Source organism: Toxoplasma gondii, chromosome XI (genome assembly GCF_000006565.2).
Source record: "Toxoplasma gondii ME49 chromosome XI, whole genome shotgun sequence".
Classification (NCBI taxonomy): domain Eukaryota; phylum Apicomplexa; class Conoidasida; order Eucoccidiorida; family Sarcocystidae; genus Toxoplasma; species Toxoplasma gondii.
In genome coordinates, this window is record NC_031479.1 from 5,700,450 (window position 1) to 5,724,142 (window position 23,693).

Below are 23,693 nucleotides of genomic sequence, written 5' to 3' on the forward strand. Positions count from 1 at the left end.
GGACAGGAAGGCTGGGCTGGCCAGCGGGGCACTCAGTGCACGAATTGAACTGGCTGGTCAGGTCGACTTCGAACGCGAGAGTTGAGCGGGAGAGAGCGCGGAGAATTTTTTGTTTCTTTTTCGAAGACAGCCGCACACACACGGAGTCCCCCAAGCGAGACAGAGAAAGGTGACAAACGCTGTCTGCTTTTGTGCGAAGAAACGAACAGCTGAGCGAATCGCCGAGGCGTTGCTACTGCCCGACGGGGACAGAGAGAGGAGGGGAGAGACGGGGAGAACGCTGTCATTATACGAAGAGAGAACGCAGGAAACAGACGGCGCGCGTTTGTGTTTTTTCGTCGCGTTGTCAACTGTTCGTCTTTTTGCCCTTTTCCCCCCTTTTGCTCCCTGTCTTCCCTAGAAAAGACGCCAGCAAGTGCCTCTCTTCGCCGACCGCTCTCCCCGGGGGAACGGGGTGGGTCGCTCCTCTTTGCTTCTCTCCGTCACACTTCCCCGTCGATTTTCGAGGCTTCTCTGTGGCGACGGTTTCGACGTTCCGCGGGAAGTCTTGGCTCGCTGCGGCCTGTCTCTTGCCCCTCTGCAAAGTCGGTTTTCTCTGCGGCGCTCCGGCACCCTCTTCCCTCTCTTTGCGGTACCTCTCCCCAGGTTTTCTTCGAATCAACCTCTGTTCTCCCGTTTCTCCCCGCCGCAGTACGCATCGCTAAACGACTCCCAGTCGAGTCTCTTCCGTACACTCTTCGCAGCTGTCGCTTCCTACCGACAAGGACGTCCCTATATTGACACACACATATACACATATACATATATATATGCATACAAATAGATGTGTACATATGTATGCATGTATGTGTGAGAGCTGCTCTTTCTTTCACCTTTCTTTCTCTTTGTTTCGCCTCTCCAGCACCATCTGACGCTCTCTCGGCGGTCTGTTCTTTTCTGCGTCATCTCTCATCTCTTCTGTGTATCCCCTGTCCCCTCTTTCTCTGCCTCTGACTGACTTACCTCTTCCCTCTTCTCGCTCTGTCTCCTCTGCCTCTCTTCTTCGAGTTTTTTTTCCTCGGTCCTCTCTTTTTTCCAACTGGAAGGAAATGGAGAGCGGGTCGAGCCGCGGCGGAGGCCCAGGAGGGCAGGGCCTCTCGACTTCTCAGCCTGTGAGGTAGGCGCAGTTTCCCCAGCTGCTAGAGAACGTTTGTAAGCAGTCGTCAAGTGGAATGAAACGCACGAACGCAAAGAATTCTGGGGGAAATGTCCGCCGAGAGGCTGCACTGCGACGGCGAAGCACCTGTGAAGAGGAACAAAAAGGGATTTGCAGAACGCGTTTTCTCCTTGCATGCTTGTGTGTCTGGAAAAAAGCGTGGAGCGGAAGGAGGAAGGAAGTCGTGAAGCGTCCTCCTCTTTGGATTCTCTTCGCCTCTAGAAATGACACACGGAGGCGAAGGCAGTCGGAAGAAAGGGCAGAAGCCTTGCAGCTTCTCTGTCGGCAGTTCGCGCTCGCTCTGGGTCCTCTCGCAAGGAGAGAGGAGAGAGCTTTTTCTGTCTCCCTCTCCGGGACCTTCACTTTGACTTCTTCCCCAACGCGTTCTCGAGAGGGTCCAAACGAGTTCGAGAGACACAAATCCCTGAGAGTGACAGGCGTCCTGGACGTCTGTCACTCTCCTCTGCGCGTTCCTCTCTTGAGAAAGGCCTTCCACTGGACGATGAAGATGCTTCTGCAATACCTCCGTTCTCGCGTCTCGCTTGTGCGTGACGCAGACCTTTTTTGTCCTTTTCAAAAGAGTCCGGACACTGAGCTGCTTCTGACTGAGCCGACGTCCGCGCTGTCCCCTCGCTCCACCCACTCACTGCTTTCTTGGAAACAGTCAAAGTCCTGGATTCGATTTTGTCGCCGGTTTCCATGTTTGCTGGCTTCTCCGCCCATGTTAATATGTGTGTTTGCTCTGTGTTTGTGCTTGCAGTTCGCCTGGGAACCGGTCTGCTCTCCCGTACGCGGCTTCTCCCTTTGTCCTCTCTTCGACGTTTCCTTCTTCACATCCGCTCCCCCTGGCGCCGCCGGCTTACTCTCCGAGTCGACCTCCGTACGGAACATTCTTCGCAGAACCAGCTGTCTCTCCGTATCGTCCGCCCTGCGCTTCTTCTGACTCGCAAACTCCTCTCCTCGCAGCTTCCTCAAAACCTACCTGTCCTCCAGAGAACGAGAAGTCTTCTCCTTTCCTGGGGCCTCCCTCAGACTCTTCTGGAGGCAATGCGACCCCCTCCATACCTTCTTCCTTCTCGTCGTCGGTGCCCTCTTCTCTTCCTTCTTCTCTTCCTTCCTCTCTTCCTTCCTCTCTTCCTCCTCCTCTCCCCTCTTCAAACGCGCCGTATCCGTCGTTTTACCCGATGCACCCGGGGGCGCGGAACGTCTATTTTCCTGGCTACGGTCAACCGTGGCAGACGACTGGCGCGCCGCCGTCGGGACCTGCTGCCGTCTTTCCAGCGCAGAGACTTCCGCCGCAGACTCCTCCGGGACTCGGGCCGGCTGCTGCAGCTCAGGAGACGGGGGCTGTGCATGCGAGGACTCCCTCTGTTCTTCTCTCTGGAGAACAGACGAGGCGAGAAGGCGAGATGCTGGGCGCGGAGAAAATGTCTGCGGGAAAGTCGCGACGACCGAGGGAAACGACAGGCAACAACGGACCGGAGCAGGGAACTGGACAACCTGAGAGAGCCGGACCGACGCAAGGCTTCGCCTTCCCCGGATCTCAGGTGTACGTACACCCAGCGTCTCGGGGCGGGCCGGGCGCTGCGTTTCCGCAGAACGGAGGCGACACCCAAGGCTTCGCGGCAACAGGGGCGTTTGGGTCGGGAGGCGGTGGAACTTTTTCTTCGCAATTCCAGCAGAGCGGTGAGACTCCGCAGAGCGCGACAGGCGTCGGGAGACCTGCCCCAGGAGGTGTCTGTACACCTGGCGGAGGCCCTGGATACCCTTCTCCGTACCCCGGCTGTCAGGGTGGGTTCCCGCAGTACGTTTCGCCTCCTGCGTCGTCTTCTGCGCAGATCTCTTCTTCGTCCTTCACGTGTGAAAAAAAGAGTCAGGCGGAAAGGACAGAGGACGAAGAACGGAGAGCGAAACGCGCGAAAGCCGAGCCTGGCGACGGCGTCTCTCCAGGTGCATGCGGGACTCCGGGAGCGTCTCAGACCGCTGCGGCTGCGGAGCTGGGTTTCGCGCCGAACCGAGAAGAACGCGTTTCTGGACCTGTTGGAAACGAAGACCAGCGCGTCGCGAGCTTGCCTCGGAACGGCGCTCCAGTCCAAACACCCAAGACGGCGTCCTCTTCTGCTCACGCTTCTTCTGCCAGGCCGTCGTCCGTCCCCGCGTCGGCTTCTCACCCTTCTTCGCTCTCCTCTGGACTGCCTCCCTTGGAGGCTTTGCCGATGGATCAGCGCATGGGGAGTCTGGTCGAGGACCTGGGCGCCTTCGGACTCGCTCAGTACCACTGCGACGTCTGCACGAAGGACATCAGCACCGTGTGCCGCATTCGCTGCGCAGAGTGCGAGGATTTTGACTTGTGTGTCGCCTGCTTCTGCATGGGTGCAGAGGTCGAGGGGAAGCCCCACCGAAACTCTCACAGATACATCCCGATAGGAAGGAACGCGTTTCCTCTCCTCAGGCGCAACTGGACTGCCGACGAAGAGCTCAGACTCCTCGAAGGCGTTAGCAAATACGGCTTCGGGAACTGGAATGTGAGAAGCGAACGCCGCAGACGCGTACACAGACGGCGGCCGCCAGCTCTTGCCTTTGCGTATTTTCAGCCATATATAGATATTCAGAGATATATCTAGATATATTGACATCGATAAAGAGATCGATGCACACAGAGAGAAAGCGAAAGATGTTCCTCCGTACGTGTCTCTAGAGATGTACACCTGTAGAGTGTCCACGGCAAACAAGGACAGGACACGGGTATCTATATATATATATATATATTTATTTATTTATATTTATTTATATACATATATTGTGGGACTGGGCCTGAAACTCTGTTTTCCTACATTCGCATGCTTGTATATCTATATATATATATCTATATCTATATATATATATATATATAGTGTATGTCAAGGAATGACCACTGACTCGAAATCTACTTCCGTCTAAGCGTCTGCATCTGTGTGTGTGTGGGCATGTCGTGGACGTCGATAAACGGGTGTAGGCACTACTTCTCCACATAGGTATTTTTCTCAGTATGTCTCTGTGTCTGTACTGTCTCGTTTTTCTCTTCGTCTCCATCTGTTGTCTCTGGCTCTGCATGTGTGTCCGTGGAGATCTGCGTCTCTGTGTATGTTGTTTCATGTGCACTTAAATGCATGCAGTTGCATGTATGCTTGTCGGGGCCGTTTTGATTTTTTAGGATGTCGCGGACTTGGTGAATAGCGTTGCGTTGACGGCGAAGACGAGTGCAGAGTGCGAGCAACACTACACAGAAGTGTACTTGAACTCTCGCACATCGCCGCTTCCGGATACTTCGGCACTGCTCATGGGCCGAGACGGCGGCCCTCTGAAGCTGGCGGAAATGGAGGAGGCGCAGAAGGAGCGTGGAACTCAGGAGACGTCGAAGACCGGCGAAGAAGAGAAAAAGGAAGGCGAAAACGCCGAACACGATGAGGACGGTACGGCGACAGAACACTCGCGAAAGAGGTGCACACTGGGGAACGGAGCACCGGGGCCGAGGCACGAAGCAAGAACGAAAGGACGAAAGAAAAGAAAGGAAGGAAGAAAGAAAAGAAACAAAAGCAACAAAAGAAAGAAAAGAGAGGAGAGAGAGAGGAGAGGGAAGAAAGAGAAGTGGAACTGGTGTTGAGGGGCCAGGGTTTGAACTCTTTGCTTTCCTCTGCCTTTTCTGTGTAAGTCTTGAGAGGCATTTCTTCACTTTTTCGGGGATCGTCGCGTCTCTCTCTTCCATTTTATTTCTCAGCAGACAGGACAGTGTTTAGATGTCCAGCTGCTTCTTTGTTTCTTCAGTCAACGAAGGGTGGTCGTCGCGGGCTGGGCGGTTCACAGGGGATGTTGCGCAGAGGCCTCTGGGGGGTCCCCAGTGCCTCTTGCGCTGTTGGTCTCCGCATGCCAGCATGTTTTCTGTCCAAGTTGCACCCGCGTCGACTGTCGCTCTTAAAAAGAGGTGCCGACGCAGGCGACTCGAGTTCCGTTTCCTGTGTGCATGGCGTTTCTCAGACGCGTCGCGACCAGCGGGCGGCGTTGCTCCGCCTTCGCGCGCAGGCACTGCGAAGCCGACTCACTCGATTGTCGGCTACTGGCCTCTGCGCGGCGACTTCGACGTGGAGTATGACAACGACGCAGAACTGATTCTCGCCGACATGGAGTTCAAGGGTGAGAGGGAGCGCCGCATTCGAGTCACCTTGCGGAAACGAAGCGTGTGTTTCGTTCGTCAGAAGCACCGGTTTACGTTGCTTGCGTCTTCTGAAAGTGAGGCGGGGGTTCGTGCTCTGCCAACCTCGGGGCTCTTCGCCTGTCTGTGGTTTCTGTTCTCCAGAGGACGAAGCGGTGCAGGAGCGGTACTTGAAGTTGCAAATCATCGAAATCTACAACAGCAAGCTCGACGAAAGACTCTACCGAAAGCGCACAGTCATCAACAGGTCAGCTGCAGAAAGACGCGCGTCCCCAAAGTGTCGTTCACCTGCACCACGACTTTTTACTTTGTTCCCCCGTTGCCCTTTCTCTTTCTCGTCTTCCTCTCTACACTTTTCCCTCATGTCTTGAAGAACGGGGTGTGTTTCCGGTCTCTCTTCGCCCTCTCTTCCAAGTGCCTCGGCGCATATCCGGAAAAAGCCTGCCTTTCTGTCGCTCCGAACTCTGTCGACTCTCGTATGCGCTGCACCCCTCTACTCTCTCTTCTCTCCGTTCAGCTCTGTGCTGTGGTCCTCCTCTGCCTGCCCTTTTCACGACTCGCACTCTGCGTTTTTTTGACTTCTGCATTCGCCGGATCTGGCCCATCTGGCGCGCATGTCTTCTCCGAGTTCGCCGCTTTGTCTGCACTCTCCTGGGTTCATTGAATTGTCTCTTTCTAGGGGACTGCTGGACACCAAAACGCTGCACCAGCGAGAGAAGAAGCGAACGAAGGAAGAGCGAGACCTCCACAACCTGTTCAAGTAGGTCACTCGAGGTTTTCTGCCTCCGGTATTTTCTACGTATTCGTCTTCCGAGATGCGGCTCTACAAGTCCCCTTCGGCTAGAGCACCCCCGCTTCCCGGTTGAACGCCGTGTCTCTTCGCTGTCGTCCTTCTTGGTTGCGAGTGTATCTTTTTCGTCTGTATCTCCCTACGCTGCTCTTCTCTCTCCACTTTCCTTCCCTTCGTTTCGTCTCCATTCCCTCGTTCTCTTCATCTTCTTGTTTTCTTCCTGCTTCCATCTTCTTCCTCCTCTTGTCCTCTTCGTCCTTTTTTATTTTTCTTTTGCGTTTCTTCGTCCTTGTGTTCTCTTCCTTTTCTTGCTCTCCTCGGACGCGACTGCGTTCCCTCCCTCTTTTTTTCTGACTTCCTCCCTGAGTCCTTCGTTTCCGTCGGATGTCTGCCGCACTGTGTGCGAGGGTTTCGGTGTGTCTGCGTGGCGTCGCACGTTTCGAGGCTTTGCAGTTTGTCGTCTTGGCGTCTATTTGCAGACCTCTCGCCCGCTTCCACTCCGACGAAGAACAGGAACGCCTGGTGCAACTGCTGATCGAAGAGAAGCGCATTCGCGCCCGGTTGAGCATGCTCCACGAGTGGAAATCCCTCGGCCTCAAAACCGCAGACGACGTTGGGGTAAGTCACCTTTTCACAGCCTCGAACACACCGACGATGGAACCACTGAAATCGCTTCTCTTTACCACGCACACAAATATTCCTACGTAAATGCGCATATATATATATATATATATATTCATATATATATATATATATCTGCGTATGTATGCGTACACACGTGTGTTGCATATATATATATATATATGTATATGTATATATATATATATGTATATATATATGTATATATGTATATATATGTATTAGATCTGTATAAAGGAGAAGTGTCGCTTACGGGAAGAGACATGTTCTGTTGTTTTTGGAGGGGTGTGTGTGCCGTGTGTCTCTCCGTCTTCGGTGAACGAGTTGTTGGTGCGTGTTCGGCGCGCGGGATTTCCTTGCTTCCGCGATACATGCCTGCCTGCTGCTTTCGAGTTTTGTCAGTCGAGACTGCCAAGTCCTGGTTGGCGGCTCGTCATTGTCTCTGAACGACTCGCCGAGTGCTGGAGCCGTGACTGGGTAGAGAAACGTACGAAGGCAAGTGTTTTGCCGCGTTTCCTGTGCTCCTCCAGTTGACACAAATGGCTCTTGACGTTGCGCCTGAATGCCTTTTTCGAGCTCAACGCCCTTGCGACCGCCGAGTTGCTTCCACACGCGAGTTTTCATGTCACAAAAGTTGTCAAAAAATGGGGCGTTGGAGAAAGGTTCTACGGTTCGTTGCCACTTTGTTGTGCGACTCTTCTTTTAGGAGTACGAGGGCGACAAGAGCTGGAGGGAACAGCTGCAGCGTTTCCGGGCCTCTGAGCTTTCTTCGCTCTTTTTCTCGGGCGGTTTGGCGAATTTATTTGCCAAGCACGCGACGGCGCAGCAGACGGGCAGGCCGCTGCCGCATGCAGCCAGCGGCGCGAAACTGTGCATGTCGCCAAGCGCCGCGGGGTGTGCTTACGCCGCCCCAGAGACGCCCTCGCCTGGCCCGACTGGCGGCGCGGGCGACACTCCGACCCACAGCAACGCGAGCAGTCCGAGCGCGGGGAGCGGCGCGAGTCTGTCGATGCCTGTGTCGGTCGTGGAGAAAGGAAATGGAGAGAAAGCGTTGGAGAAGGGAAAGCGCGAAGCGAAGGAGAAGGCCGACGACAAGGGCCGTTTCTTCAAGGGTGGCCGCAGCAGTCCCGGAGACAAAGAAGACGACACTCTGCCCATTACAGCCTTCCCCGGCGCCGGCCTCCTGACGGAGAAAGTGAGGACGAGAGCCAGAGTTGGGGAGCACGCGGGAGACCGGGAGATCCTAGCGAAGAGGACTGAGAGGAGGGCGGGGAGAGAGGTTTGCTCTGAGAGGGGCGAAAGCGTTTCGTTGGCTAAGGGGGGAGAGCGGAAAGAATTGACACGGCTGAAATTCTCCGTTGGCAAAGTGTTTCGCAGACGTGTGTGTAGAGGAAGAACACGAGTTGTTTTGGGGGGGGGGGGAGGTGATCATCGAGGGGTGGAGAGCTCGATCGTGCTGTTGAGAGCATTGCTCACGACAAGGAGAGCAGAGAAAGAGGAACGCTCGCAAGCGCTTCCTTCCTTTCATGCTTGAGCTCGGAGAACACTGCCAATTGCGGTTTTTTCAGGAACGCGCCTTCTGCGAGGATGCTCAACTGGCGCCCGTCTTCTATTTGCTGGCGAAGCGTATGCTTCTGCGGGAAATGGCGAAGCACAAAAAATTCAACGCTACCGATTTCTCGAAACCGATGGAACTGTGTACGTTTCTCAATGGGTAGATAAAAAAGTGTAGGATGTAGAGAAGTGGAAATGGCAGTTGCTTGCCTTCAGCTCGACAATCTCAGCCTCGCGACACCACTATTCAACTGCCATAGCACTCTTGATTCAACAAGTGACTGTCGAGGCCTTTTTCTCTTGCGTATTTTGCTCAGTTTCCAAGAGCTTCTGACTTGACGCCTACTGTGTGTGAGAGAGAGGGTCGGATTTGCTTAGAACGTCGGAGAGACGGATCGTCGCGCCCCTCTGTGCGTCTGACCTGTGAGTATCGTCCGTAATCACTCTTGTGCGAACTGACTTTTGTCTTTTTTCTCTTCTTCAGACGTGAACCGAGTGGGGCAGCTGTACGACTTCTATGTCAACGTGTCTGACTTCGCGCCCGCGGGTGTGTCGCCGAACAACACGGTGAGTTCTCGCGGTCCGGCGCTCGCCATTTCGGGAAATGCAGCTTCAGTGGTTTCACCTCGACCACCAGTGTCGCCACCAGCGATGGGTTCCTCCGTTGGCGGAGCTGCGCCCGTGACTGCTGCTTTCTACCGGACGGTGGCTGGTGCGACACCTGGAATCGAACCCGTCTACAACACAGTAAACGGCGGGGTGGCTCTCCAGCCTTCTTCTGGATACGCTCACCCCGCAGTTTCTGCGAAGCATGATGCTGGCACTGGGCCTCTGTGCGGCTCTCCTCATGGCAGAACGAATCAGGGAGATCTGGGTTTACTGACGGAGGCGCGGGATGCGTGCTAAGAACTTCAGAATTTCTGAGATAATGGGGTGCGAGCGAGAGGCGGTGGACTTGTGCTGTCCAGAAAGCGAAACGTTTGGCATTGACGCTGCCGCAAGACAGGAAATGTTCTGGGGTTTCACGCGAAACGCATGACACGCATGCGGGATGTGTGTCACGGGCGATATACTTTCCCGGATTCAAAAAAACAGTGACTCGGGATATTCCAGTTTTCTGGGGAAACAGTGCTTTTCCACATCGCGAACCAAAACTCTTGCGATCCTCAGTGAAAGGGGAACCACGTGCGCGTCGTCAGCTAATCGGCTCTTGCACTGACACGACTTTGATTGCCGGTTTTTTCATTATTCACGACCGGGAGGAGCAGAAGTGTTTTTCCTTAGTATGGGTAATTGCAGCGTCTTGAATCTTGCTGACCACATTGGAACTCACGCGTACGATCGTTGCTGTTTCAGAAACGTCGCATTCTGACGCATTTTAGTAGAGCAGCAGTGGTTGAACAGGGGAACGTAGGTGCCCGGGAGCGTGTTTGGTGCGTGCTTTAGTATCTTTACCGGCTTACCGCCCATACCGTGGCGCTGTTGGAGGGATATCAGGTCAGAGTATACAAACTGCACTATATAATGACCCACTGAAGAGATAGTGCAAAAGTCCAACAAGTCACAAGTCCCAGAGTCGCCATAGCACCTCCGTCTAGAAGATAGTCACCAGCCTCAGACGCTGAACTGTTTCCTGGGTCCGCGTTGCACACTTTCGCCAACAGAAGCACCAGGTGAATTGTCAGCTGAGTGAAGGCGTGACACCCACGGTTTAGTTGCTCTATTCGAAAAAGTGACAGTATACAGAAAAAACGTCTTTCCCACAAGAAGGCAGGCTAACATCTCCGTATCTGCTCGTGTCACCGTTGTCGGCCCCGATCCGGTCTGGCGCCTGTTGAGGCATGGCTGAGGAACAAGATCGGGCAAGCGACTTTGGAAGCAATGCCCACGCACGGAGTTGGCATTTCACCTGCTCAATCAACTCTAGCCTCGTACGGCGAGGGGCAGCCTAGCCTGTAGACTGCTAACTTCTGTTCCGGCAATCGTGAAAACTCGACAGCCGTCGAGATTTATGCGCATTGTGTGCAGTGTCGATAAGCATGGACAGTCACTGAAGTAGCAGCCTTTTCAGCGGAACCGGCAAGCAGATCGTGTGTTTGGCGTCACAGGGGAATCTCGTTTCCCTCTCTGCCTAACGCAAACCAGGAAACTGCCCAGTCGCGACAAGTGGATGAGACACGAGACGCCGGTCCCAGCCACTGGCACAGTACGAAGTCTAAGTTCCAGATGAAGTCACGCGTTGCGTCCGGATCTGTAGCTCATTCCAGTATCCACAACGACGCTTCCGGTTCCCATTAAGGAAAATGCGGGCATAGAGGCTGACTGCTGGCGCCTTGTTCAGAAGATGGTAAAACGGTGTCTATACACCGGACATCTAAGGGAGTGACAGGTTCCACCATCGTTGTGGGCGTTTGTGAATTGCGGTCCTTGATGTCACCTCCAGTGAAACTAACCCGGTTTCGAATCTTTTTCTCCCACCCATTTCGCTTGCGATATGAAGCTTGCAGCATTTCTTTCTGTCACCGGAAGCGTCACCATGGTAAATTTTCAGCCCGTTCTACCACGCGTCTAGCGCACGCAAAACAGGCTCTAAAATGTGCAGGCAGAATGCCACCGGTTCCGCGCAGAACTGGCAAGCAAGTCCACCGCGCTGGAAAGTGAAGGTGACGCCTTCAATTTCCTCCACCTGGGAGGCTCTTTCACTGACTGCTCGTCTCCCACTATTTTGGATGCCAATTCCATGGGAATCACAAGGTTTGCCGCAACTGTCTGTTGGAGCTGCGGTAAATATTTAACGCGTCGCTGCCTGCTGCAGCTTTCAGGGTGCTGCCCAGGTTCGCCTACTACGGAAGTTGACTTCTCCCGTGTTTTGATCATGACCCAGACAAACAGGCATGTACTAGCAGTCCCAACTGTTCCTTCTTCATGTTGAATACGGACGAAGGAAAGTTGTACCTTTGCCCGGAAAGTAAAGGGTAAGGGCTGCCGCTTCCTGCCAGTCAACACCATCCCTTAATACCTTCACAGATTTCTTCACGCCTCTCCGAGCTCATCGTAAGATAAAGGGCGCATGCGTCACTCGACAGCCCAGCGCGAATCAGTGTTGCCAGTTGGATCATTGGTGTGAAGCCATCCGCTCTCGACAGGGCTGGCTATAAAGTCTCACTCAACAAACAAGTAGGTGCTCAACACTTGCTTTCCTAAAACAGAGAGCTAACAACTCTGCATCGACAGGCAATTTGCACGAGCGCCATCTCGCAGGAAACGGTGACTTCTATCGATGAAGCAGAAGTGATGTGAGTACAACGCAAACCGCAACGAGAATGTGTTTTTTGTGAGGCCGTGTTTTACAGGGCCCGAAATCTTGGATCTGATGTGTTTTCTCTCAACCTGAACAAGGGAACGGCTGCCGGACCGTCTGTGCCTTCTATGGTGTGCTTAACCTTTAATTCCAAAAACGAATGCGTTTTCAAACCACCTATTTAGACCGCCATCTTTTGCCGTGGAGCTTCCGAGTAAGTTCTACTCGCGAAACTAGATAGTGGCTTTCTAAATCTTGTTCCGTAGATACCTTGACAGAAACGGTGCGCTTTGTCTCGAATTACGTTTCCGAAAAAGAGACCATCGCTGCTGCTGTCGCAGGTTATGTGACTGAAGAAACACGGGTGGGAGCAGGGCCCGGTAGCCCAGCAGTACGCCTAAACAAAACTCTACCGATTGAACCGAAAAACGGAAAGAAATGAACACTTGCAGAGCATCACCGCACCATGTGGGCTAAATGGAAGTATACAGCCCGACACGGCGAAAGTCCAGCAGGGCATTTACCCAGGTAAAAATAACACATTCATCTGCTGTTACGCCAGTAAAAAAAAGCGCCTGTTCAGGAGAAATCGTACCTGCGACACGTATCTCGGGAACGGAATGAGAGAAGAAATGTGCGTGCAACTTAGTTGCCTCGCAATGCAGGACACGCAAACCAACAACAGGCAAGAAAAATGGACGCCTACGAGAGGAATGCGTCGCCAACAGATGTAAACAATACTACAAACGGCCTAGAAATCTGTGACCCTTCCGTTGTGCGACCAGTCACCATGGGCCGTTGGTTCGGGGCCTTCGTATTTGAAGCCATACTCGGGTTCCTTCAACACGCCACCGGATTCTTTTGATTGTGGTCCAACCGTTTTGCTCTCTTGCTTGAGATGAGCTTCGTGGCGAGCAGTGCCTTCAGCCTTTTCATTTGCATGTGCAGAACACTCACCCGACGCCGCACCTGACCTTGGTGCAGAACCGTTCCGGTTAACGCGGAAAATTTTTTTCACAAAAGGCGACTCTGGAGCGCCTTCATTCAGCTGCGTAGATGATAGGTCGATGCCTCCACTTCTCAAATTGTTATCGTTAGACGCTTCAGGGGATGGCGGGAGTTCCTTGTCTCTAGCCATACTGTCATGGTGGACGCTGCCACTCGATGTAGGTTGAACCAGGGTAGAAGCAAAGTTTTTCTGTAGTCCTTCGAAATAAGGGAAAGCAGCTTCCTGTGGGTGAAACAGGCGCTCACCTGAAAAGAAGAGTAACACCAGAGGATACCCAGTGGGTTTGGAAGAAGAGCCGCTGAGTGCTAAGCGGTGGGCGCGGCCGGTCGCAGATCCAGTATTTTAGTGAAAGCACCGGCATTTTTGCGATTTTTGCACCTTGAGCGACAAAAATCAAAGACGTACTGGCTTTGCAGAAGCAACTTGTCCTTGATAAACGCTGCAACTCGTGGGCGACGCGCGTGGATCGCAGGACTGCTTGGAAAGCTGCTGCACCGGGGGTTTCCCGCCCGTGCGAAGCGAGTTTCAGAAGAAACTTTCCGCTTTTCAGCGATGTCATTTCCGGTGAAAAACGAACAAGAAGACTTCGGACCTTCTGTTGACCACGTATCCTGTCTCTCAAAAGTGACCTGGAAACGTTGCTTTCAAGTGCCAGCGATCGTTTCGCATGCCGCGACGTTCAGCGGTAGGTCCAGAAGCACAAGGCAACAGCGAGTTGTACAAGTTTCTGAGGTAAAGCGGCACGACCCTTACACACAGACGCGCCATAAGAAAGCCAAAGATGATCAGCCACTGCTGCTGTGCCGACACGGCGTTTTTTTCGGGTTTTTGCTTGAGTGTCCCGACGGGATGCATGCGTCGATGAGAACAGGGCCGCAGCGCATGCACGACTAGGCGTGATACACTATGTTCTTCTGGTATCCGCCTCGTTTCCGTTGTATCTGGGAACAGTCTTGCCGCATTTCCTTGCCTGTCTCCTTGAGCGCTGTCGGATTTCTTCAGGCAAATGGTGGTTGCATATTTTGTGCTGGCACCGCCTTTTTCTACGTCACGAGCGAGAGCCGCTCTTCAGTTTGACTAGCCGGTTGCCTCGCAACCCCCTCCCTCTGTTCCGCTACCGGGGGAATTGTGAAGAGAAAAGGCGTTTTTCCTGGCTTAAAAGCAGAGATTCGTTCTTCCAGCTGCTCGTGGGACCTCGGGGCTTGCCTCAGCACCCCCGGCGTCGCCTCTCTGCCGCTTTCCGCCCCCAGAATGATTTTCGGGCATCCTGTGCCTGTCGTCTGCGCAAGTGTTAAGCGCCATGGCTTCACTTTTTTCCTTTCGTTCCCTTCGGCTGGTGCCCATCGACGGGGCTGGCGCTCCTCGCTGCTGCCGCCCGCCTTACGAAGGTTTCAGGCCTCTCCTCGGCTGTTCCAGTAACCGCGATGGTCGCCGAATCTTCACAGATGGGCTCTCGGAGAGCCGCCACGGTGTGTCTCTTCCGTTGACAAAACACATTTTTTTGCGAGCTCAAGTCAGGAAAGTCTTGGCTTGTCACCCCCGGTGCTACAAGTGCCTCATTTCTCTGTGTTTGGGGTGTACTGGGATCCTCACGAAGCGGCGGCCATCGGCAAACACTTCCAGTTTCCCGTTCCACCCCGTCGATCGTGGCAACAAGCGAGAAAGATTCACCGTCTCAACTGCGTCGCCGCTTTCCTGTGTTCCCCCTTCTTTCCAGGTTCAGGCACATATGCGGGACGGTGGAGTCTCGTAGAGGCGAGGAAAGCAAATGCAGAGGCTCTGCGTTTCGCACGAGACAGAAGGCGATTCTTGACGACACGCAGTGGAATGGTGACGGAGGAGGAAGGCCTTGCAGGCCCGGAGGCGGCCAACATTCTTCGAGGACTGCCTACGTATCATGTCAAAGAAAAAGATCTGGAAAAAAATTTCCTCGAAGTCGACCCCGACAATCCTACCCCCCTCTTGGAATACTTCTCTGCCTTGCTGCGTCAAGGGAACCTCGAACCCAATGAAGCACAGAAGGAACTCATGAGTAAATTGCAGGTAAGAACGACGCAAGGCAGCACCACTCGGCTGAGCAAGAGGAGGTCTACCTGAGGATAAATATAGAGACTTGCGTATACGTCAATATAGTGATACCTAACTCCACTTCCTTCTCGTTCGGCACCGCTGCACACGACATAAGTATATACACATATGTATATGTCTGTCTATACATACGTTTGTATATATTTGCTGAAACGAACGTTTCTAAGGACGCTTCATGGTAGGCTGACCCCCATACGCATGGGTCGCCGCAGAGAGCGCTAGGGCTGTGCACAGACACGAAGAAGGCACAGCCAATTAGAGGTCGAGAGAGAAGGACAGATACAGAGAAATTGAGATGGAGAAAAACATATATACATGTGCAGGCGTGGACTGGAAGGCCGTAAGGCAGACAACTTCGCGCATTGTTCAAGGGATAAAATGCATCTCTTAATATACCTTATTGTCTGCATGTCTGCATGTGCGTGTGCGTGTGTGTGTGTGGGTAGGTTCTCATGGACGACATCGAAGCATTTAATTTGAAGTCAGGCGATCCCTTCGACCCCCTGACGGCGCGGCCTCCCAGCGCGCCTGCACCGCCTTCGTCTGCCAACGAGGCAAGTCCCTGTTGAGGCGGCGCGGCTGTCTGCGTCCTCTCTCGGTTCTTTCCTCTGCGGAGATGCGCAGTTGTCTGTCTACGTATTTCGAACTCCTCGCGTGCATGCGCGACTGCGTCGTCCACTTTCTCGCGACTGTTAGACTTCCTCAGAGCAGAACGACCATCGGCTCTATTCAGATCGTGTTCGGTCGAGTGCTTCGGTGTACAGGGAGGAATGCAGAGGCGCTACACACTCGCAGGTTGCTTGCAAGACTCATCTTCCCTGGGGGGAGGAGGGAGCTTCGCGATCGAAGGCGACGGCGGTGCGTCGCGAAGTGGAGTTCGTAGGCGTGTGTAAACTCTCTTTTTGGGGAGGGACGTACAGCGACGAATTGCGGGGATGACAGGCAGTTGCGACTCAGACTGTGTTTCGGATGTCTGTGGTGTATCGACAGCGGAAAACGGGCCTCGGCCTTCTTTCTCGACTGTGGCGGGGAGACAGAAGCTCGGACGGCGAGCGCGTCGCAGGTCAGTTTCCGGTTCGAAGAAAGGCTTCGTCTGAGCAGCCGAGCATGCCTTCTGCAAAGTTTGCTGCTTTCGCCACCGAAGAGACGTGGAAAGGAGACTGAAGAGAATTGTGATCACTTCAAAGAGAACGACGAAAGAGAAGAGAAAGAACGACGAGAGGACCCAAGAGAACGACGAAAACAGAGAGAGAGCTCGTTTTTCAGCAACTCCTCGTTCACTGAGGAGGCGATGCTCCTTCTACGGAGTGCGCGGCTTTTTCGGAGGATGCGAAGGATCGAAGCGACCGTGTGGATAAGCAGCAACTTCGTTTCTTTCGTTTTCTTCTTTCTTCGCGCCCAGCTCTCGCGACGTCTCTCGACGAAGCGAAGGAGGAGATCGTTCCTCGAATCCGCCCGGAGATTCGAGGTCTGTACATCTACGGAGGCGTCGGCCAAGGCAAGACGATGATCATGGATGCGTTCTACGACTGTCTGAAAATCAAACACAAACTACGAATTCACTTTCACCAGTTCATGGTGGAAGTCCAAGAGGTAATCCAAAGTCCTTGACGCACTATCGAAAGAAAGTCATACATATATATATATATATATATACACATACATACGCATGTATAAATTTACGGATGCAGACATGCATATACAACTGTGTATGTATACGTGTATACATCTATGCGTTTGTGTCTCTCGATATAATATATATATATATATATTTATATGCTTGTTTCCGTACGCGAGCATGAGTGACGCTCTGTGTCAAGAGGCGCAGAAACCTGAAAATGTACCTGTCCATTTAGGTTGGGGACGGCGTTTGTGGATCGAGGCGCGAGCGGCTTGTCTTGTGTTTTTGCTAGGCACTCCATCGCGTGAAGTCTCAGCGGCGTTACGAGGACCCGCTTTTCGAGGTGGCGAAGCAGGTTCGGTCTCAGGCGCAGGTTTTGTGCTTCGATGAATTTCAGGTGAGACGGGGAGTCGCGTTATTCTATGGTGCGTCTCAAGGTGACCAAGTTTTGAAGCGTGGAGGTCTTTGTTCAATGATCCCCTCGCGCGTCGCGTTTTGAAGTCTCTTTTCCTCAGCTGTGTGTGTCTCTCACGTTTCTGGTGATGGGGGACGTCAGCTTCGTGTCATCGGGAAACTGCGCTCGGAGGGTGATCTCGAGCTGTTCCACTTGGAGACAGGCTTTCTTGTCTCGTTCAAAAGCCTTCGGTTTGCTGTAGTCGTCGCGACGCTTGAAACAGGGAGGAGGGGATTCGTGACGCGTCTCTTGCCTTGTCTTTGAATCGTCGGAGACAGCTTCTGTCGTTGTCGCGTTCGCCGACTCACCGCCGAGCGGAGAGCTCGAAGATGCGCTGCCTGTTGCGCATGGGTCTCCAACACACCCTCGTCAGGCAGCGAACAGCCAGACAGATGAGGCACCGAGTCACCGAACATGGAAGCGAATTCAGTTCCTTGAGAGAAAAAACAAAACGCGGCAGGATTCCACTCTGCACGATTTTCAGTGCCGAACGGCAGGCCACTGGATCGTTCGCTGGAGGACCTGTGGTTCGTTGATGAGAGGCGGATTGCGAGTGACGAGACGTCTTCACTTTGTTTCCGGATTCTTCTCCTTGCGCCGCTTTTCCTCGTCTTCTGCGTTCGAGTTTCTTTCCGGGTGCTTCTCCAAAAACAATTGAAGATCCTGTTGCCTGTGACATCTCTTGACGAACGCGTTGTCATTGCGTCGCCGTCTGGCAGAGCGCGCGGTTGGCAGTCCTGGCGCGCCTGCTCAGTTCCCTTTTCTCCACATTCTGTCGCTTTCCTCTGGACCGTTGAAGGCAAATTGATTTCGCCTGGGGTTGTCGTCCGTGCACGTCTTTTCCGTTCTCGTCGAAGGGATCTTCGTCCAGTTCTCTCTCATCTGCTCTCGCGTTCTCGACGTTCTGTTTCTCCTTCTGAGCGGCTACCTTGCGGACGCAGCTTTCGGGTGCTCTCTTTCTCTTGTGTCGAGCTGCGTTCCGCGTTCTTTTGCGCTTCGAAGTTTGTGCCTGGTTGCCATGAGCTTCTCGACAAGGACGGCGTCCGCCGCATGCTCGACATCCCCGTGATTTTGATACGTTGATGTTTGCCTTCGCTGGAGGTGGAAAGGCTTGATGAGCTCGAGGTTCTTTTCCGTCGGGGGGTGCAGCGACCTTCTGTTTCTCGAGATGCTCTCTGAAAAGGAGGAGACCAAGACCCAGTGAACTGCTACAGACCGCAGAGAGTCTTGGAATTCAGTGTTTTTTGTCGACGCCAGCGTCACTCCACATGGGTCATGCTCGTCTCACGCTTGCTTCTCCTTCCTGCTTCGCAGGTCGTGCACATCACCGACGCGATGATTCTCAAACGCCTTTTCGAATTTCTCTTCTCCGTAAGTCTTCTCGGTTTACACTATCCTTTGCTTCGTGTGATCTCTCTCCCTGCATTCCCCGCTTTTGCTTCGCCGGGGAGTTGCCCTTCGTGCCTCTCGCCTTCTCCTGCTTCCGGCCGTCCTCTCCACAACTCGAGCTTTGTGCATTTGCGCCTTCGCAGTTCGGCGCAATCGTCGTCGCGACCTCGAATCGACCGCCAGTGGACCTCTACAAAGGCGGTCTGAATCGCCAGCGCTTCCTTCCGTTCATCGACCTCCTGCTGGACTCCTGCGAGGTCTTCCATATTGAAACCCACAAAGACTACCGGTGAGACCAACAGTCACGCGCTCCCAATTTCCTCAACTCTTTCGTCGGCTTTCTTAAAAAAAACGCAAATACTTACAGGCGTGTAAACGCATAACTCTACTCTTGTGTAGCTATATATACATATACTTCGATGCGTCTTTAATATATATATATATATTTATGTATATAAATGCATTATATATATATATATATATGAATGTGTGTGTAGAGGTATGAATAGATCCATCATATATGTATATATATATATGTATACGTATATGTATTGTGTGCATTATATGTATGTATTCCTGTAGCGTTTCTGGCAGTGCAGGCGCGCAGGTAGGCGCGCAGGTAAGTTGTTTGGGGACACAGTCCCACAGCTGATCGTCCATTCTCAGAACTGCAAAAAAACATCCACCTTTGTCTATCGACTCACGTGAAGCGCCTAGTCATGTGCATGCATATACCTGGATTTGCTTCTTCCAACATATATATATATATATACGTATACATATATATGTATGTGTTTACATGTCCATGGCTATTTGGATGCAATGAAAGATGGTGCATGCCTAGTACGTCTGGAGAGAGAGATTCAGGGGGATCCGAGGTGAGTTGCATGTTTGCAGGCTGAGCAAGATGGCGGCGAATTCTCACGGTTTATACTTTGTGCGTGAGAGGCCTCAGGAAGAAATTCTCAAACAGATGCTCGGTCTTACTCAGGGTGAACAGCCAGAGCCTGGCGTCGTCCAGGTCGCCATGGGCCGCGAACTTCAGGTGCGTTCGAGCAAGACTCTCTTCTCTTCTCAGCAGTCTCGTCCTCAAAGAGTAGTTTCGACAGTCTTTCCGAGCTCAGTGTTGCTCCCCCTCCTCAGCTGCGCACAAGGCGTTTCTTTTGCGTTCTCTGGACATCAGCCGCCAGTTGCGCGCCTCGGTGCTTCCCCGATTTCGCTGCGCCTTCGGGTGTCTTGCTTTTCTAGAGTTTTTTTTCTTCTCTAACTACAGCGTCTCTGCGCGTCGGGGCGTCGCTTAGTGGCGGTCGCGCTTCGCCTCTTCCTGTTTGATTCTCTCTTCGTGTGTTTGTCTTCTCTTTCTTGTTCGTCACTCTCCTCAGCTTCCCCTGTCTTTCGCTTCTGCTCGTCTCGCTCTCTTCTCCGTTCACAGGTGCCTTTGATGGCGAAGGGCGTTGCGCAGTTTGCGTTCGCGGATTTGTGCGAGGCTGCAATGGGAACTCCTGATTTCTTGGCAGTTGCGCGGAACTTCCACACGGTGTTCTTGAGTCGAATCCCCGAGCTGACAGACATGCAGCAGTTCCCCAACGAAATTCGGAGATTCATTGACCTCGTCGACGTCCTCTACGAAAAGTCAGGAGAGACCAGAGGGCGCCGGGGAGACTCGCGGGCGTAGACGCCATAGAAGACAGCAGGCAGCAATCCCCAACGTTCAGCCTGGATCGTTTAGTTCCCCGTGATCGGTCGATATGCACTCTCGACCGTGGACCGTCTGTCGCGCGTCAAGCGCAGACGGCGGCGTCGCTCTGCCCAGACAGCGCGTCGGCCGCTCAGGGTGACGTCAGGCACAATATACCGCCAAGAGCTTGGAGGAGACTGGGAGCCGGCGGCGCGATGCTTGGGATTCCGGGCGTCTCTGTTTCGTCTCTGTGTCTTTCTTTCTCTTCTGTCGACGCGCCGTTCTCGAGCGGTTCTTTTCTCCGCGGGTCTTTGCCGGCTGCATGCCTTCACATTTCCCTGCATGCGGCCGACTGCGATGCTCTCAGGCATGTGCGGGTGATTTTCGATGCGGCGGCGCCGCCGTTCCGCCTGCTGGGCATCACGGCGACGACGGCTAATTTCGAGGAGCTTCGCCAGGCGATCCAGAAGAAGTTTCCGACGGTCCAGGCCTTTTTCGAGGCTTTGCAACCGGTAACAACTCCCGACAGAACTCCAAAAAAAGTTCCAATCTCGCGCCGCTGGAGTCCTGCTGCGGACACCGACGTCAGTGCCCCTGCATGCAGTGACAGAGACGGCGATTTGTGAGACCGCGCTAGCCATATACTACCACTGCATGCATCTCACCCATATCTTCATTTGAGTCATAGGATCGTCTCATGCCTCTCCTTGCTCCTCTTGGCTTTGCTCTTGTCTGCGCACTGGCCGCGCTCTCGATGTCTGCATCAGTCTCTTTGTGAGGTTGTGCGAGGAAATGCGCGTTTTCCAGTTCCTCCTCGAGAGCGAGAAATCCATCAGTCAAGACGCCGACGCTGCGATCAACCGGGAGAACTGGGTTAAAGGCGCCCACCTCACCGTCGGAGTTTCCACGGAGTAGGCACAGAAGCGGGGAGGACAGATGGAGAAAACGAGCAGGAAAGGTGGAGAAAAGGAGCAGGAAAGCTGGAGAAAACGAACAGGAAGGCTGGGGAGGAAAGCTGCAAGCGTGCAAGAGAAGAAGAGGCAGAACGGGGAAGAAGAGAAAGAGGAGCCGGGAGATGGAAGCGTGAGAGGAAGTAGGAACTGTCGCGCTTCAAGCAGATCGTGGAAGCTGGTTGTTTCGTTTCCACAGGCATTCCTTTTCTCTGTTCTGTTTTTGGGGATTCTCTCACAACTGTGCGGAGGACCTGTGAGGCGTCGGATGCTCTGTTTGCTGCTTTCGCCTTTCTTGCACCTCGCGTCCTTCGCGCCGCTCGCTCTCCAGACCCTATCCCTGCGGTTGGGTCGGTTTCGAGTCTTTCTGAATTCGTTTTCTTGCTGTCGCTTCGTTCACCGCAGAGCTGCTCTGCAGGTGTTCGAGAAGATCGACGTTCAATCGAAAGGCATTCTGCCGCTGGACGCCATTCGGTAGGCCTGCATGGAGCGTGCGAAGCCGTTGAAGAAGAAGGAGACAAACACAGACTATAAAAAACGTATTCAAAAAAAAAATTTTTATAGATTTTTTTATATCAAAATTCTTATTTATAGCTGTAAATTCTTTAAAAGATCTTTGTTTTTATAACAATAATCTAATTAATAGAAAAAGAAGGAACCGATAAGTTTTGGTTCTCTCTGTCGAACTGCAGCAGAGAGATTGGACCTGCCTAGCGTCCACGCAATGCCGTTGTGCTTGGACGTCCGTTCCAATGAGATAAGCTGTGACCAGCGAGAAAGTGAGACAGAAACACCGGATGTCCTTCGCGCAGGAGATGCAGGAGGTTCGTCGGTGGAGGTGCATGCAGCGTTTCGCGCATCTGAAAAACGCAACAGGACTGTCAAGGAGACGCACATCACGCGTTGACTGTGGGGTGCTTGTCTCTCGGAGCGAGCGAGGCGATTCCGAGTTTTTAATGAAATTCTCTCTTTTTTTCTGTCTTCTGGCCAGATCTGGGCTGTACTTCCACATGTTGAACTTCGATGTGACGCGACCGACAGAGAAAAACGTTTTCCTCTTCCAGGGCCGGCCTGCGACTCTCGGTTCCCCCAAAGCCGTCGGCTACGAGCTTTTCAAGTCCGCCTCTTTCCACGCGAAGCTGCTCGTTCGCCAATCAAGCGAACAAAAGACGAGCGGCAGAAACCGCATCTAAGTCTGTATATGCGTCTCCGTCCTCTCGACCGCCTCACCTCTGCATCCATGCACCCTGCCGGCCATGCATCAGAAGGCCTCTGCGACGCATGCGTATTCTTGGACACCTTCACGCATGCATGCATTCATACATTCATACATGCATGCATTCATACGTGTGTACATACCTATACGCAAGTAGATACATACAAGTGGATGCATGCAAGTAGATACATACAAGTGGATACATATAAGTAGATACATACAAGTAGATATATTCATGCATGCATATATGCGGACCTGCGGAGATGTATTCATGCATGTTTGGCGGCCATTCAACCGTGGAGAGCAGGCGCTGATCTTTGTCCACGGGTGGGCGTATGTGAACCAGGAGTGCAGAAGTCTCCAGCATTTTCAATGGGCATGCGGGAGGCAGCTTTTATTTTTTTCTTCAGCGAGGGCGGATCTTCGGGTGCGCAAGATATCCAGTTCGCTTACGTCAGAACTGTCTCGAGGTGAGCAGAAGTCTTTTCCTTCACTACACACAGACAGTGTCTCTGCAAATATTCAGCTTCTTCCAGGCAACTCTTGAGTGCATGCGCAAGTGTGTTGGGGGGGTGCATGCACCACTCGCAGAAATGGAGTTTTGGAGCGTTTGATGCGCATGTTTTTCAGAATTCGCGACATGATCTCGACGAGCTACTTGGAGGATCATCAGAAAATTTTCAAGTTGCAGGACCTGCGTCTCTTTGGCGTTCCAACGCCTCCAGCGTGAAGATGAGAATTTACCGTTTTTCGCATCGCAATGTTCTTTTCTGTCGGCCAGTTCCCCATTCTTGTCCTCCCTCGCTCTCATGGCGCGGCATCCCCTTGTGCACACCCTTCCTTATGTTGTGCTTTCATTTGTAGATATGTTCGAGCTGGATCCACCTGTGTAGTGGTGTATCAAAAGGACATAGAGAACAACAACTATCAGCATGCATTTCCATGAACATGTACACATATATATTTATATATATTTATATATATGTATATACATAAATATATTTATACATGTATATATATATATATATATAGTATATATCTGTATATATGTATATGTGTACGGTTGCACACTGATATTAGCATGGGGATGCGTTTGAGAGAGGGAAGCTGTGCACTGGCGAGTGGAGGTTTTCCGGAGGTGCCTCTTCACTGTGCATCGTGGAGATCCTCCTGGGTTGAATTGCCGGTGCATGCAGTTCTGGTGTACGGCATGCGAGCGAGATGTTCGTTTTTTCGTTCTCGGTCGCTGGAATTTTGGATTTGTTTTTCTCTGCTGTGGAGCTTCAACTGCGAGGAAACGTTTCCGCGTCTCTTCACTCTCGCTGTCTTTGCTCCAAAGAAAATTCTCGGCGGGGAGCTCGAGAGTTTTCTTTCCACGCAAACGATGAATTTCGGCAACAAACGTCGCGCATCGGGGCGCACTACGCGCTTCCGTTCCTCGCCACTGCTCTCTGCCCTCGTCTACGCAAGCGTCATTCGGTCGACGCATATGCATTTATTCATCGAATTGTGAACGCACAGCTTCGCCTATATATGCATATACACATGTGAAGAGTCTCATACAATTTATATATATATATATATATTTATATATATGTATATATATATATATATTTATAT

The 23,693-nt window shown here is 52.6% G+C and overlaps 4 protein-coding genes across 4 annotated transcripts; 3 read left to right on the forward strand and 1 right to left on the reverse strand.

The window, feature by feature from the left end:
* The first annotated feature begins 269 nt into the window (after positions 1 to 269).
* On the forward strand, positions 270 to 9,757 carry TGME49_217050 (ADA2-A transcriptional co-activator SAGA component). Its single transcript, XM_002370972.2, has 10 exons — positions 270 to 1,156; positions 1,956 to 3,720; positions 4,389 to 4,647; positions 5,210 to 5,365; positions 5,529 to 5,631; positions 6,064 to 6,144; positions 6,654 to 6,792; positions 7,520 to 8,008; positions 8,382 to 8,511; positions 8,852 to 9,757. Exons 1-10 carry the CDS (start codon positions 1,089 to 1,091, stop codon positions 9,271 to 9,273), a joined length of 3,612 nt encoding a protein of 1,203 aa, XP_002371013.1. The 5' UTR covers positions 270 to 1,088; the 3' UTR covers positions 9,274 to 9,757.
* Positions 9,758 to 10,808: 1,051 nt separating this feature from the next.
* TGME49_217040 (hypothetical protein) lies at positions 10,809 to 12,690 on the forward strand. Its single transcript, XM_018779761.1, has 12 exons — positions 10,809 to 10,906; positions 10,970 to 11,121; positions 11,183 to 11,201; positions 11,260 to 11,342; positions 11,395 to 11,421; positions 11,478 to 11,544; positions 11,602 to 11,663; positions 11,721 to 11,799; positions 11,854 to 11,882; positions 11,935 to 11,951; positions 12,010 to 12,196; positions 12,252 to 12,690. The coding sequence occupies exons 1-11, from the start codon at positions 10,862 to 10,864 to the stop codon at positions 12,108 to 12,110; spliced, it is 681 nt and encodes a 226-aa protein (XP_018635275.1). The 5' UTR covers positions 10,809 to 10,861; the 3' UTR covers positions 12,111 to 12,196; positions 12,252 to 12,690.
* Positions 11,928 to 13,497, reverse strand: TGME49_217030 (hypothetical protein). The gene is made up of 2 exons (XM_002370970.2): positions 13,083 to 13,497; positions 11,928 to 12,922 (listed from the first exon to the last, which is right to left on the reverse strand). The coding sequence occupies exons 1-2, from the start codon at positions 13,234 to 13,236 to the stop codon at positions 12,420 to 12,422; spliced, it is 657 nt and encodes a 218-aa protein (XP_002371011.1). The 5' UTR covers positions 13,237 to 13,497; the 3' UTR covers positions 11,928 to 12,419.
* Positions 13,498 to 13,637: 140 nt separating this feature from the next.
* TGME49_217020 (ATPase, AFG1 family protein) lies at positions 13,638 to 23,618 on the forward strand. The gene is made up of 16 exons (XM_002370969.2): positions 13,638 to 14,146; positions 14,395 to 14,720; positions 15,212 to 15,319; positions 15,756 to 15,828; positions 16,168 to 16,358; positions 16,679 to 16,783; positions 18,155 to 18,211; positions 18,373 to 18,518; positions 19,127 to 19,274; positions 19,662 to 19,861; positions 20,275 to 20,419; positions 20,715 to 20,818; positions 21,263 to 21,331; positions 21,849 to 21,974; positions 22,484 to 22,543; positions 22,704 to 23,618. Exons 1-16 carry the CDS (start codon positions 13,978 to 13,980, stop codon positions 22,801 to 22,803), a joined length of 2,127 nt encoding a protein of 708 aa, XP_002371010.1. The 5' UTR covers positions 13,638 to 13,977; the 3' UTR covers positions 22,804 to 23,618.
* Positions 23,619 to 23,693: the final 75 nt, after the last annotated feature.

Coding starts and splice junctions, on each gene's coding strand:
- TGME49_217030 (XM_002370970.2), bottom strand. CDS start 13,236: ATGACATCGCTGAAAAGCGGAAAGTTTCTTCTGAAACTCGCTTCGCAC. Junction 12,923..13,082: donor AAGTTGCTTCTGCAAAGCCA/GTACGTCTTTGA, acceptor TCTTCTTTTCAG/GTGAGCGCCTGTTTCACCCA.
- TGME49_217020 (XM_002370969.2), top strand. CDS start 13,978: ATGGCTTCACTTTTTTCCTTTCGTTCCCTTCGGCTGGTGCCCATCGAC. Junction 14,721..15,211: donor AACTCATGAGTAAATTGCAG/GTAAGAACGACG, acceptor GTGTGTGGGTAG/GTTCTCATGGACGACATCGA. Junction 16,359..16,678: donor TCATGGTGGAAGTCCAAGAG/GTAATCCAAAGT, acceptor TGTTTTTGCTAG/GCACTCCATCGCGTGAAGTC.
- TGME49_217040 (XM_018779761.1), top strand. CDS start 10,862: ATGAAGCTTGCAGCATTTCTTTCTGTCACCGGAAGCGTCACCATG. Junction 11,343..11,394: donor CTTTGCCCGGAAAGTAAAGG/GTAAGGGCTGCC, acceptor ATACCTTCACAG/ATTTCTTCACGCCTCTCCGA. Junction 11,422..11,477: donor CACGCCTCTCCGAGCTCATC/GTAAGATAAAGG, acceptor CAGTGTTGCCAG/TTGGATCATTGGTGTGAAGC.
- TGME49_217050 (XM_002370972.2), top strand. CDS start 1,089: ATGGAGAGCGGGTCGAGCCGCGGCGGAGGCCCAGGAGGGCAGGGCCTC. Junction 5,632..6,063: donor AAGCGCACAGTCATCAACAG/GTCAGCTGCAGA, acceptor GTCTCTTTCTAG/GGGACTGCTGGACACCAAAA. Junction 8,009..8,381: donor CCGGCCTCCTGACGGAGAAA/GTGAGGACGAGA, acceptor CGGTTTTTTCAG/GAACGCGCCTTCTGCGAGGA.